Source organism: Bombina bombina, chromosome 11 (assembly GCF_027579735.1).
Source record: "Bombina bombina isolate aBomBom1 chromosome 11, aBomBom1.pri, whole genome shotgun sequence".
Classification (NCBI taxonomy): Eukaryota; Metazoa; Chordata; class Amphibia; order Anura; family Bombinatoridae; genus Bombina; species Bombina bombina.
In genome coordinates, this window is record NC_069509.1 from 35,723,928 (window position 1) to 35,739,278 (window position 15,351).

General features: G+C 39.0%; 1 protein-coding gene across 1 annotated transcript in view; it reads right to left on the reverse strand.

Annotated features, from left to right (window-relative positions):
- HSD3B7 (hydroxy-delta-5-steroid dehydrogenase, 3 beta- and steroid delta-isomerase 7) overlaps nt 1-15,351 on the reverse strand; it is a 121,927-nt gene that overhangs the window by 90,432 nt on the left and 16,144 nt on the right. Inside the window, 1 exon segment of the mRNA XM_053695294.1 lies at nt 3,654-3,807. Within this exon segment, the coding sequence (XP_053551269.1) occupies nt 3,654-3,807 (154 nt within the window).

Below are 15,351 nucleotides of genomic sequence, written 5' to 3' on the forward strand. Positions count from 1 at the left end.
CTGTCCATCGGCCAATTGTCCATCTGACAGAATGTTGTCTGCCAAATGTCCGTCTGCATTTTGTCAGAGCACCACTCTGCTGCCATAAGCAATATACAGGTGATACATTGCTGCAGTATGCTGCTGTTATCTGTGTGTTTTACTGCTCATATACACAAACGCTACATATATTATTATTCTGGTTCTATACTTCTGCTATATACAATAAGCTGCTATTATTTGTGTGTTTTACTGCTCATATACACAAACTCTATATGTATATATATTATTATTCTGGTACTATACTTCTGCTATACACAATAAGCTGCTGTTATTTGTGTGTTTTACTGCTCATATACACAAACGCTACATATATTATTATTCTGGTACTATACTTCTGCTATACACAATAAGCTGCTGTTATTTGTGTGTTTTACTGCTCATATACACAAACGCTATATATATTATTATTCTGGTACTATACTTCTGCTATACACAATAAGCTGCTGTTATTTGTGTGTTTTACTGCTCATATACACAAACGCTATATATATTATTATTCTGGTACTATACTTCTGCTATACACAATAAGCTGCTGTTATTTGTGTGTTTTACTGCTCATATACACAAACGCTACATATATTATTATTCTGGTACTATACTTCTGCTATACACAATAAGCTGCTGTTATTTGTGTGTTTTACTGCTCATATACACAAACGCTATATATATTATTATTCTGGTACTATACTTCTGCTATACACAATAAGCTGCTGTTATTTGTGTGTTTTACTGCTCATATACACAAACGCTATATATATTATTATTCTGGTACTATACTTCTGCTATACACAATAAGCTGCTGTTATTTGTGTGTTTTACTGCTCATATACACAAACGCTACATATATTATTATTCTGGTACTATACTTCTGCTATACACAATAAGCTGCTGTTATTTGTGTGTTTTACTGCTCATATACACAAACGCTATATATATTATTATTCTGGTACTATACTTCTGCTATACACAATAAGCTGCTGTTATTTGTGTGTTTTACTGCTCATATACACAAACGCTATATATATTATTATTCTGGTACTATACTTCTGCTATACACAATAAGCTGCTGTTATTTGTGTGTTTTACTGCTCATATACACAAACGCTACATATATTATTATTCTGGTACTATACTTCTGCTATACACAATAAGCTGCTGTTATTTGTGTGTTTTACTGCTCATATACACAAACGCTACATATATTATTATTCTGGTACTATACTTCTGCTATACACAATAAGCTGCTGTTATTTGTGTGTTTTACTGCTCATATACACAAACGCTATATATATTATTATTCTGGTACTATACTTCTGCTATACACAATAAGCTGCTGTTATTTGTGTGTTTTACTGCTCATATACACAAACGCTACATATATTATTATTCTGGTACTATACTTCTGCTATACACAATAAGCTGCTGTTATTTGTGTGTTTTACTGCTCATATACACAAACGCTACATATATTATTATTCTGGTACTATACTTCTGCTATACACAATAAGCTGCTGTTATTTGTGTGTTTTACTGCTCATATACACAAACGCTACATATATTATTATTCTGGTACTATACTTCTGCTATACACAATAAGCTGCTGTTATTTGTGTGTTTTACTGCTCATATACACAAACGCTATATATATTATTATTCTGGTACTATACTTCTGCTATACACAATAAGCTGCTGTTATTTGTGTGTTTTACTGCTCATATACACAAACGCTATATATATTATTATTCTGGTACTATACTTCTGCTATACACAATAAGCTGCTGTTATTTGTGTGTTTTACTGCTCATATACACAAACGCTATATATATTATTATTCTGGTACTATACTTCTGCTATACACAATAAGCTGCTGTTATTTGTGTGTTTTACTGCTCATATACACAGAATAGTGCATTTGTCATTACTCTTCTATTTACAAGTGATACACTGCTGCTATAAACAGTATGCTGCTGGTGTCCTTCCCTGCTCATATACAGAGTCATTGACAATCACTACATTCATTATGTCCTGCACCTCATTATTATGTTGTGGTGCTTATCATGTTGGAATTTGATTTGTTGATTTAAAATGTGCAGTTCTGGAACATTAAGAGATTACTGAATAAGAATACTCTGCCGATAAAAAACTATCTCCCTCCCCCAGAGTTTTTTGGATTCCTACGCCCCACCTGGCAAAGTCAGGGCAGATGGCACCTTTGAGGTTTAGTGATGGTACACAGTTATACAGAAAACAAAGGTAAAATATTGTATTATAGAAACAATTACTTCCAACATTGGTCTCTCCCAAGACTGTAGAAATCCAATCCTTATGTAAAATGGTAGCGGTGATCTCCCATGGACAAAATTATGAGCTCTTTCCCGAAAATTATTTATTTATACATTTTTATTCTGCTCAAGAAAAAGGCAGAGGTTATTGCTGAAACGCGTCAAGTATTTTATCTCATTAAAGCTGATACTTTTTATATTCATGAGACTCCATATATCAAGTGTTTGTTGCTGTTTGTTAGAAGTGGGAAGTGAATAAACTTATTTTTTACTTATTGCATTCATCCTTTTAGTGTGATTGTTCCACCAAAGCTTCTGCAATATTTATGGTTTTGTCTTGCAAGATTTTCAGGAACAAGCGCTGTCATTTTACATATGTTATGATGCATAGCACCTGACTAGCTAGGGGCGGAACTACAGGGGGTGCAGAGGTTGCAACTGCAACTGGGCCCCTGAGGGTGGGGGCCCAGCTTAAAAAAAATAAAAAATGTTTATACAAAACGTGTGACATGATGCCTCTCTAGTGTCTCTGACTACAGGGGTTAGTGTTTCTGTTTTACCCATTGGTGTTTATGTGTGTGTGTGTATGTGTATGTATGTATGTATGTGTGTGTGTGTGTTTGTGGAACCAGCAAATTACAGACCTTGTTACTACAGCATGGGGGGGAGGGGTAAACAGTGTCACTATACAGTACCACTATATACAGTACGGGGGGCTGGACCATGTCACTGACTACTGTGGTCACTTTATAAAGTACTGGGGCCGGTAGGGTCAGGCAGATTACAGACTGTGTCACTGACACACTATATTCAGTACTGGTGGGTTAAACAGTGTCCCTATATACAGTAATAGGGGGCCAGACCATCTCACAGACTGTGGGCACAGGGTACCTCCTTTTGCAGACATGTGATCTGATTCACATTTTTTTTTTTCTGTGTTAAATGTAAAAAAAAAAAAAAGATATGTATCAAATTCACCTTTTTTTGGGTGGTACGGGGGTGGGGGTGCCCTTCTTAGATTTTTGCACCTGGGCCCTGTGGTTTCTAGTTACACCTCTGTGACTAGCACCTACCCCCTTACATCTGCCACAGGCGAAGCCAACCTGGTAACTATCAGGGAGCCGTTTGCCTTTTTATGGTAATGTTTAACTCACCTTGACTGTACGAAATAGGACAGCACATGCACTGCAGCCCTCTATTGCAGTCTAAGGTGTTAATCACAGGTTTGCTGTAGTTTGCTTGGGGGGTATTCTAGGCACATTTTCTGGTTCCCTCTCAGGTACCCTTGTCTGTCCCCTGTCCCCTTCATATCAAGTGACTGTCACTCACCATTGCTGAGAGTTGCAAGGGACTCATCAACATGTAGGTCAAACACTCTTATTTCAGAGATATTGGGTGATCTCTCCACCAGCATCCGGACCAGATGGGCCCCCAGAAACCCAGAGCCACCTGTCACTACGTACACCTGTCCCTCCTGCACCATCTATGGGAAGAGAGAAAGTTACAGTCACAAGGAAGGAAATGGCATTGGTTATCTCTGTAACATCCTGCAGTACCTGTGACGTTGTCACTATGGTCAGGCCGTGTTACCGATCTCTTTAGGTCACAGCATTAATACTAGATTACTGTCCCTGTCAGCACAGAAAAGGAGGGGGCAGAGGTGGAACTTACGACTCCAGCCTGAGCAGCAAATAGGCTTTGTGGGTAGCTGTACTCATGTAATATCCTAAATATTTACTCACAGGCACCTACCTATACGTACAAACCAGAATGTAATCCCTCAAAATGTGTGCACAGTACTGTTGCTTAACTATGTATTTTGCTGCTTTTCCCATAACTTAAAGAGATGGACCTATGAAAACTATATATATTTTTTTTTAAATAGACAACCCAAGGTACTGATCCAGGCCAATGTTTGGTATATATGATGCCACTATTTGACCATCAGATATCATACAATCATATAAAAAAAATTGTTAACTTTTTTGAAAACACTGACTCTGCAACATGCTACAAAGTGATTGCAAGATATTTGCAGAAGGTCATTTATAGCTGTTCCTAAATGGCCATAAAAAGGGGATACAATAAATATATACAAGAGGCTTAACAAGGGGTATGTTCCTGGACTGCAAAACAATGAAAATGTTGCTTCAAAAATACAGTTTTAAAGGGACACTCAAGTCAAAAATAAACTTTAATTATTCAGGTAGAGCATGTTAAACAACTTTCCAATTTACTTCCATTAAAAAAGTGCAGTCTTTTTATATTTAAACTTTTTGATCATCAGCTACTACTGAGCATGTGCAAGAATTCACAGAATAAGCGTATATGCATTTGTGATTGGCTGATGGCTGTCACATGGTACGTATATGCATTTGTGATTGGCTGATGGCTGTCACATGGTACGTATATGCATTTGTGATTGGCTGATGGCTGTCACATGGTACGTATATATGCATTTGTGATTGGCTGATGGCTGTCACATGGTACGTATATGCATTTGTGAATGGCTGATGGCTGTCACATGGTACAGGGGGAGTAGAAATAGACATAACTTTTAAAATTGTCAGAAAAAAATACTATTTATTAGATGTTCAGACTAAGTGCTATTGCATTGTCTTGTTATATTGAATTTGTTGATTATGCAAATCTACTGTGTTGACTGGTCCTTTAACTGCTTTTAAAATGTACTTTGTATGCAGATATTTTGCACTGCAGAACTGAATTGCTGGAATGTACTATGCATATTTACAAAGGATTTAATGCAAATGCACAAATAATCTCATATAGTGCATTTAAAGGGACATTTTAGTATAAACATAAAATACTCTATTCTGTTTTTTCTATGTATTTAACCCCTGTAACGGGTTTATACAAAGTCACTCGTGTGTTCCTGTGCCACTAGAGATGAGGACACAGCTGGGGAGAAAATGAGTAGCATACATGTGTATGCACCAATAATTGACCATGTCCTTTTCTGAAGCAGAATGGGGGCATTTGAAGAGTGCACCTTTACCAGTATGTGTTTAACCCTTTTGATGGATTAAAACACATAGTAAAAGTAGAGAATGTAATGAAATATAGCACTTTCCTTTTACACTAGACTGTCCCTTTAACAGAACATTTCAAACATGCAACAAATTCACACTTTAAGACTCTTACTATTGATGAGTTCAGTACATGAGGACCCAGTAATTATCACTGTGTTGTGCAGGAACACACAGGAGGGTGAGGGGAGAGGTCAGTGTTAGACACTGATACCATAAACAGCAGATCACACTCTGTCCACTTACAGCGTTTATCAGACTGTTACCTGAGCGTCTGCTACAGGCTGTCACATAATCAGTTATAACTGAAAAGCTTCATGGCTATCCCCTATAGAGCCAGAGGGACAACTACTGACTGCACAGCAATATTTGTACTGAGCTCATCAATTTTACACAACTTCCTGTTTTACTTTTGTTATTACATATACCTCATTCTCTTAAATTTGCCCATATTTACAATAAAGTGTAAGCTTAATTAGTATGTAGGTTAGCCTTATGCTTAACCAATGCATTAATTAGTATGTAGGTTAGCCTTATGCTTAACCAATGCATTAATTAGTACGTAGGATAGACTTATGCTTAACCAATGCATTAATTAGTACGTAGGTTAGCCTTATGCTTAACCAATGCATTAATTAGTACGTAGGATAGACTTATGCTTAACCAATGCATTAATTAGTATGTAGGATAGCCTTATGCTTAACCAATGCATTAATTAGTACGTAGGATAGACTTATGCTTAACCAATTAATTAATTAGTACGTAGGATAGACTTATGTTCAACCAATGCATTAATTAGTACGTAGGATAGCCTTATGCTTAACCAATGCATTAATTAGTATGTAGTATAGACTTATGCTTAACCAATGCATTAATTAGTACGTAGGATAGCCTTATGCTTAACCAATGCATTAATTAGTATGTAGGATAGCCTTATGCTTAACCAATGCATTAATTAGTACGTAGGATAGCCTTATGCTTAACCAATGCATTAATTAGTATGTAGGATAGACTTATGCTTAACCAATGCATTAATTAGTACGCAGGATAGCCTTATGCTTAACCAATGCATTAATTAGTATGTAGGATAGCCTTATGCTTAACCAATGCATTAATTAGTACGTAGGATAGCCTTATGCTTAACCAGTGCATTAATTAGTATGTAGGATAGCCTTATGCATTAATTAGTATCTAGGATAGCCGTATGCTTAACCAATGCATTAATTAGTACGTAGGATAGCCTTATGCTTAACCAAAGCATTAATTAGTATGTAGGATAGACTTATGCTTAACCAATGCATTAATTAGTATGTAGGATAGCCTTATGCTTAAAGGGACACTGAACCCACATTTTTTTATTTCATGATTCAGATAGAGCATGCAATTTTAAGCAACTTTCTAATTTACTCCTATTATCATTTTTTCTTTGTTCTCTTGCTATCTTTATTTGAAAAAGATGGCATCTAAGCTAAGGAACCAGCAAATTGTTGGTTTAGTACCATGGACAGCACTTGTTTATTGGTGCTGTCCAATCAGCAAGGACAGCCTAGGATGTTCACCAAAAATGGTCCGGCATCTAAACTTACATTCTTGCTTTTCAAATGAACATACCAAGATAATAAAAAAAAATTGATAATAATGCTCTATCTGAATCACGAAAGAAAACATTTGGGTTCAGTGTCCCTTTAACCAATGCATTAATTAGTACATAGGATAGACTTATGCTTAACCTAGGTATCAATTAGTATGTAGGATAGCCTTATGCTTATCCCAGTCATTAATTAGTATGTAGGATAGCCTTATGCTTATCCCAGGCATTGATTAGTATGTAGGATAGCCTTATGTTTATCCCAGGCATTAATTAGTATGTAGGATAGCCTTATGCTTATCCCAGTCATTAATTAGTATGTAGGATAGCCTTATGCTTATCCCAGTCATTAATTAGTATGTAGGATAGCCTTATGCTTATCCCAGTCATTAATTAGTATGTAGGATAGCCTTATCCTTATCCCAGGCTTTAATTAGTATGTAGGATAGCCTTATGTTTATCCCAGTCATTAATTAGTATGTAGGATAGCCTTATGTTTATCCCAGTCATTAATTAGAATGTAGGATAGCATTATGCTTATCCCAGTCATTAATTAGTATGTAGGATAGCTTTATGCTTATCCCAGTCACTAATTAATATGTAGGATAACCTTATACGTATCCCAGGCATTAATTAGTATGTAGGATAACCTTATGCTTATCCCAGTCATTAATTAGTATGTAGGATAACCTTATGCTTATCCCAGTCATTAATTAGTATGTAGGATAACATTATGCTTATCCCAGGCATTTATTAGTATATAGGATAGCCTTATGCTTATCCCTGGCATTAATTAGTATGTAGGATAACCGTATGCTTATCCCAGTCATTAATTAGTATGTAGGATAACCTTATGCTTATCCCAGGCATTAATTAGTACATAGGATAGCCTTATGCTTATCCGAGGCATTAATTATTATGTAGGATAGCCTTATGCTTGTCCCAGGCTTTCATTAGTATGTAGGATAGCCTTATGCTTATCCCAGGCATTAATTAGTATATAGGATCGCCTTATGTTTATCCCAGGCATTAATTAGTATGTAGGATAGCCTTATGCTTATCCCAGGCATTAATTAGTATATAGGATCGCTGTATGTTTATCCCAGGCATTAATTAGTATGTAGGATAGCCTTATGCTTATCCCAGGCATTAATTAGTATATAGGATCGCTGTATGTTTATCCCAGGCATTAATTAGTATGTAGGATAGTCTTATGCTTATCCCAGGCATTAATTAGTATGTAGGATAGCCTTATACTTAACCCAGACATTAATTAGTCTGTAGGATAGCCTTATACTTAACCCAGGCATTAATTAGTCTGTAGGATAGCCTTATACTTAACCCAGGCATTAATTAGTCTGTAGGATAGCCTTATACTTAACCCAGGCATTAATTAGTCTGTAGGATAGCCTTATACTTAACCCAGGCATTAATTAGTCTGTAGGATAGCCTTATACTTAACCCAGGCATTAATTAGTCTGTAGGATAGCCTTATACTTAACCCAGGCATTAATTAGTCTGTAGGATCGCCTTATGCTTATCCCAGGCATTAATTAGTCTGTAGGAAAGCCATCCTGTAACAAAGAATACCATGAGAACAAAGCACATTTGATAATGGAAGTAGATTGGAAACTTTTTTTTTAAAACTGTTTTCTCTGTTTGAATCAGAAGAGAGAAAAAATGTGTATCATGTAGACTTGTGCATGGTGGAAAAAATCGGTTTGGTTCGGTTCGGATCGATTCAGATGTTTTTGAATTTCGGTTCGGATTCTTTCGGATTCTAATAAATTCGGCTGGATTCGGTTCGGTTCCATTCGGAAATTCAGAATTTCGGTAAGTGTTAGGTGCGATGTGCTGTATATTAGACTAATATTATGTACTGTATATTAGGTGTAACCCATAGCAGAGTGATATAACCTAATATACAGTACAATACTAGTGCAATCCATGGCCATCCAAATCTACTGAATAAATCCGAACTAATTCGGATTTATTCGGTAGATTCAGTACTACCGTAATTCAGAAATTCGAATCGATCCGAATCTCCGAATTTAACAAATTCGGCCGAATTTCGATTCTTTCCGAATCGAAACGCACATGTCTAGTATCATGCCCCTTTAAGTAAAATCTTTTTACTATAAGAGGTGATAGTAAGTTGCCGTATTGGTTTTACTGCTGTAACTGTGACAAGAAAACCCTGATGAAGGTAGTTGAGCGCTAAAAGCACGGGTTAAATTTTATACAAATAAGTGTAAAGATTATTATATTATATTTTGCACACCACGTTTTCTTGGAGGGGAAATCAATAGTTGAGCAGGGTTCTTATATCCTCTAAGCGCTTCTACTTTTTCCTTTGTAAGAAAACCCTGATGCTCTCTTTTAGATTAAACAAATAAAAAGGTTGACTACAATGTCCCTTTTCAATTTTACTTATATTGTTCTCTTGGTATCCTTTGTCGAAAAGCATACCTAGGTAGGCTCAGAAGCAGCAAAACACTACTAAAAACTAGCTAATGATTGGTGGGTACTCTCGAATGCCTCTTGTCATTGATTCACCAGATGTGTTTAGCTCACACCCAGTAGTGCATTGCTGCTCTGCACTTAACTTTATCTTTGTGTTTCATTTTTTGCCAGCAATAGTGTTATAATAAAATGCTCTAACACATTATAGAATTTGCTTTTTGTACTTTTAAGACCCTTTAAGTCAGCAAGGTGTGTGATTATTGTCAGCCAGAGTGTGGGATATCCACCCCATACGTTTCTATCATATGGTATTAAACACAATGTCCTCACACATTATTGTAGCAGCATTTAGATGGGAAAAAAATACTAAAAATATCTGGTGCAATTACCCAGGAAATAATGTCAAGCAGGATATACCAGAAGGAAGCACGATGACAAGTAATATACAATTGTATTTCTAATAAATCATCTATAAATAATGATGTTTCCTGTCCTAAAATAAAATATTTACTTTATTCAGCTTATTTAAAGGGAAATTCAAAATTAAAGGGACATTATACATTCATTTTTTGCTTTGCATAAATGTTTTGTAGATGATCTATTTATATAGCCCATAATGTTGTTGTTTTTTTTTAAATGTATAGTTTTGCTTATTTTTAAATAGCATTGCTCTGATTGTCAGACTCCTAACCAAGCCCCAACGTTTTAGGAGAATACTGATGTCTACCTACTCCAGCTTGCTCCTGTTTGTGTAAAGCAGGGGTATCAAACTTAAAGTATCTGGTGGGCCACTAGCCAAGTGTTGTTCTCCCATGGGGGCCGCTTGAACTAAGTGCTCCGGAACTGGATATTATTATTATTTATTATTATACTTTATTTATGAAGCGCCATGATATACCGCAGCGCTGTCCATGGATACAGTTCATTTAAATAAAACAATATAAAACTTCTAAGAGACAGCACAAAATTTACAAACACATACAGGAGGAATTGAGGGCCATATTCCCGTGGGAACTTACACTCTAGACTGAGAAATGGAAGATACCAAGTAGTAGGGCATGGTGGGAGTTGTAGCCCACAATAGACACAGTTATCTATATTTATCTTGTGAGTGCCAAGTGAAGTGATCATCTTGGAACTGTATAGAAATGTAAAAAGGGACATTTACCCAACGCAGTGAATGGTGGGGGTCTACACTTGTCGCTTGTCTTTATATTTATCTTGTGAGTGCCTATATAGAACATTGGCTAATTACACCTCTTAGAACCATAAAAAAATTGACAGTCCAAATGAATAGGTTTACCCATTAAACAAGGGAGGGCCAGATTAAACTATATTGAGGGCCACATTTGGCCCTGGAGCCGGTACTTTGAGACCACTGGTGTAAAGGGTCTTTTCACTTGCAGGGGGAGGGTCTTATTTCCAACTTGCAGTGGGCTTTCCAGCTACCTTTTCAACAGAGTTAAACTGAGAGCTTCTAAGTAAGTTTTTCAACTAATTTTATATCAGTATATGTGCATATTATTCTTTATAGCAGTGTCTATTACATGCAGTTATATGAAAATTGGTGTATTCTGTCCCTTTAAACTTAAATGGATTGGATAGATTATAAAGTTTTAAACAACTTTTCAAGTGAGCTTAGGAGTGTGCATGTGTCTAGCAATGTGGCAGAAGTGTTTGCAACATTGTTTCTAGAAATGTTATACATAGATACAAATATTGCTGACATAGAATGCTAAAGACACGTGCACACTCCCGAGCTCCTATCAGACTACTTAGATTTACTCTTCAGCCAAGGATACTAAGAGAACAAAGCAGATTTGATAAAAGAAGTAAATGGGACAGTTGTTTAATGTCATGTCCTATCTGAATCATGAACATTTAGTTTTGACTTTACTGTCCTTGTACAAGTTTCACTGTGTCATCCTGCAAAAGAAAATTGTGTAACAGCAAAGCTATATCTTTCATTAAGTTAAAGGTCACAGCATGCGATAATATGAAACAAATGTGACATGACTGCAGTAACAGATCTTTAGCATCAGAGGGGGTGTAGGCTAAAGTGAGATCAGGGGTATGTAGGCTAAAGTGAGATCAGGGGCATGTAGCATAAAGTGATATCAGGGGTATTTAGCATAAAGGGAGATCAGGGGCATGTAGGCTAAAGTGAGATCAGGGGCATGTAGGCTAAAGTGAGATCAGGGGCATGTAGCATAAAGTGAGATCAGGGGTATGTAGCATAAAGTGAGATCAGGGGCATGTAGGCTAAAGTGAGATCAGGGGCATGTAGCATAAAGTGAGATCAGGGGCATGTAGCATAAAGTGAGATCAGGGGCACATAGGCTAAAGCGAGATCAGGGGCATGTAGGCTAAAGTGAGATCAGGGGCATGTAGGCTAAAGTGAGATCAGGGGTATGTAGGCTAAAGTGAGATCAGGGGCATGTAGCATAAAGTGAGATCAGGGGCATGTAGCATAAAGTGAGATCAGGGGCATATAGGCTAAAGCGAGATCAGGGGCATGTAGGCTAAAGTGAGATCAGGGGCATGTAGGCTAAAGTGAGATCAGGGGTATGTAGGCTAAAGTGAGATCAGGGGCATGTAGCATAAAGTGAGATCAGGGACATGTAGCATAAAGTGAGATCAGGGGCATGTAGCATAAAGTGAGATCAGGGGCATGTAGCATAAAGTGAGATCAGGGGCACATAGGCTAAAGCGAGATCAGGGGCATGTAGGCTAAAGTGAGATCAAGGGCATGTAGGCTAAAGTGAGATCAGGGGTATGTAGGCTAAAGTGAGATCAGGGGCATGTAGCATAAAGTGAGATCAGGGGCATGTAGCATAAAGTGAGATCAGGGGCATATAGGCTAAAGCGAGATCAGGGGCATGTAGGCTAAAGTGAGATCAGGGGCATGTAGGCTAAAGTGAGATCAGGGGTATGTAGGCTAAAGTGAGATCAGGGGCATGTAGCATAAAGTGAGATCAGGGGTATGTAGCATAAAGTGAGATCAGGGGCATGTAGGCTAAAGTGAGATCAGGGGCATGTAGCATAAAGTGAGATCAGGGACATGTAGCATAAAGTGAGATCAGGAGCATGTAGCATAAAGTGAGATCAGGGGCATGTAGCATAAAGTGAGATCAGGGGTATGTAGCATAAAGTGAGATCAGGGGCATGTAGGCTAAAGTGAGATCAGGGGCATGTAGCATAAAGTGAGATCAGGGACATGTAGCATAAAGTGAGATCAGGGGCATGTAGCATAAAGTGAGATCAGGGGCATGTAGCATAAAGTGAGATCAGGGGCATATAGGCTAAAGCGAGATCAGGGGCATGTAGGCTAAAGTGAGATCAGGGGCATGTAGGCTAAAGTGAGATCAGGGGTATGTAGGCTAAAGTGAGATCAGGGGCATGTAGCATAAAGTGAGATCAGGGGTATGTAGCATAAAGTGAGATCAGGGGCATGTAGGCTAAAGTGAGATCAGGGGCATGTAGCATAAAGTGAGATCAGGGACATGTAGCATAAAGTGAGATCAGGGGCATGTAGCATAAAGTGAGATCAGGGGCATATAGGCTAAAGCGAGATCAGGGGCATGTAGGCTAAAGTGAGATCAGGGGCATGTAGGCTAAAGTGAGATCAGGGGCATGTAGGCTAAAGTGAGATCAGGGGCATGTAGGCTAAAGTGAGATCAGGGGTATGTAGGCTAAAGTGAGATCAGGGACATGTAGGCTAAAGTGAGATCAGGGGCATGTAGGCTAAAGCAAGATCAGGGGCATGTAGGCTAAAGTTAGATCAGGGGCATGTAGGCTAAAGTGAGATCAGGGGCATGTAGGCTAAAATGAGATCAGGGGCATGTAGGCTAAAGTGAGATCAGGGGCATGTAGGCTAAAGTGAGATCAGGGGTATGTAGGCTAAAGTGAGATCAGTTGCATGTAGGCTAAAGTGAGATCAGGGGTATGTAGGCTAAAGTGAGATCAGGGGTATGTAGGCTAAAATGAGATCAGGGGCATGTAGGCTAAAGTGAGATCAGGGGCATGTAGGCTAAAGTGAGATCAGGGGTATGTAGGCTAAAATGAGATCAGGGGCATGTAGGCTAAAGTGAGATCAGGGGCATGTAGGCTATAGTGAGATCAGGGGTATGTAGGCTAAAGCGAGATCAGGGGCATGTAGGCTAAAGTGAGATGAGGGGCATGTAGGCTAAAGTGAGGTCAGGGGCATGTAGGCTAAAGTGAGATCAGGGGCATGTAGGCTAAAGTGAGGTCAGGGGCATGTAGGCTAAAGCAATATCAGGGGCATGTAGGCTAAAGTGAGATCAGGGGCGTGTAGGCTAAAGCGAGATCAGGGGCGTGTAGGCTAAAGCGAGATCAGGGGCGTGTAGGCTAAAGCGAGATCAGGGGAATGTAGGCTAAAGTGAGATCAGGGGCGTGTAGGCTAAAGTGAGATCAGGGGCATGTAGGCTAAAGTGAGATCAGGGGCATGTAGGCTAAAGCGAGATCAGGGGCATGTAGGCTAAAGTGAGATCAGGGACATGTAGGCTAAAGTGAGATCAGGGGCATGTAGCATAAAGTGAGATCAGGGGAATGTAGGCTAAAGTGAGATCAGTTGCATGTAGGCTAAAGCAATATCAGGGGCATGTAGGCTAAAGTGAGATCAGGGGCATGTAGGCTAAAGTGAGATCAGGGGCATGTAGGCTAAAGTGAGATCAGTTGCATGTAGGCTAAAGTGAGATCAGGGGCATGTAGGCTAAAGTGAGATCAGGGGCATGTAGGCTAAAGTGAGATCAGGGGCATGTAGGCTAAAGTGAGATCAGGGGCATGTAGGCTAAAGTGAGATCAGGGGCATGTAGGCTAAAGTGAGATCAGGGGCATGTAGGCTAAAGCAAGATCAGGGCCATGTAGGCTAAAGTGAGATCAGGGGCATGTAGGCTAAAGTGAGATCAGGGGCATGTAGCATAAAGTGAGATCAGGGGCATGTAGGCTAAAGTGAGATCAGGGGCATGTAGGCTAAAGTGAGATCAGGGGCATGTAGGCTAAAGTGAAATCAGGGCATGTAGGCTAAAGTGAGATCCGGGGCATGTAGGCTAAAATAAGATCAGGGGCATGTAGGCTAAAGTGAGATCAGGGCATGTAGGCTAAAGTGAGATCAGGGGCATGTAGGCTAAAGTGAAATCAGGGCATGTAGGCTAAAGTGAGATCAGGGGCATGTAGGCTAAAGTGAGATCAGGGGCATGTAGGCTAAAGTGAGATCAGAGGCGTGTAGCATAAAGTGAGATCAGGGGCATGTAGGCTAAATCAAGATCAGGGGCATGTAGGCTAAAGTGAGATCAGGGGCATGTAGGCTAAAGCAAGATCAGGGGCATGTAGGGAGCATATGGACTGCATGGTTTACATTAAGTCATTATGTTTCATTCTGTCAAGTCAACTTCCTGAGTGATAAAACTTAAAAGAATCAAACACTGTGGGTTGTCCAACATTCCCAAAAGAGACCAAAAAATCTATAACCTACATTTTTTTAAATGCTTCAAATTGCCTAAACCAGCTGTTTGTTCTGTAGGTTTCTCTATGGAGTATGGGACAAACACAATTTTTACATGTAAATAAGAGGAGTTTACCGTCCCTTTAATAACAGGAGCTGGGGCCTCAGTTTACAGCTGTGGTAAACATTAACCAGAATTCCTAGAAATTCCTTTCTTAGAAAGTATGTTTGACTTCTGTCACAGGGGCCAGAAATATGGTAAAGCACTCTCTAGAGCCTGGTTTCTCAACAGCCGAGGCCACGGCCCAATACCGGACCTTGACAGCCCTCCTGTTGGGCCACGACCTGAAGTGCCCCCACTGCGAGCTGTGACCGGCCTGCCGCTCCCCACATAAGAAATACTGGGCAGGCCTGTAAGAGGGCCAGTGCAATTAACTGATACCAGCCCACTGACACTAATGAATG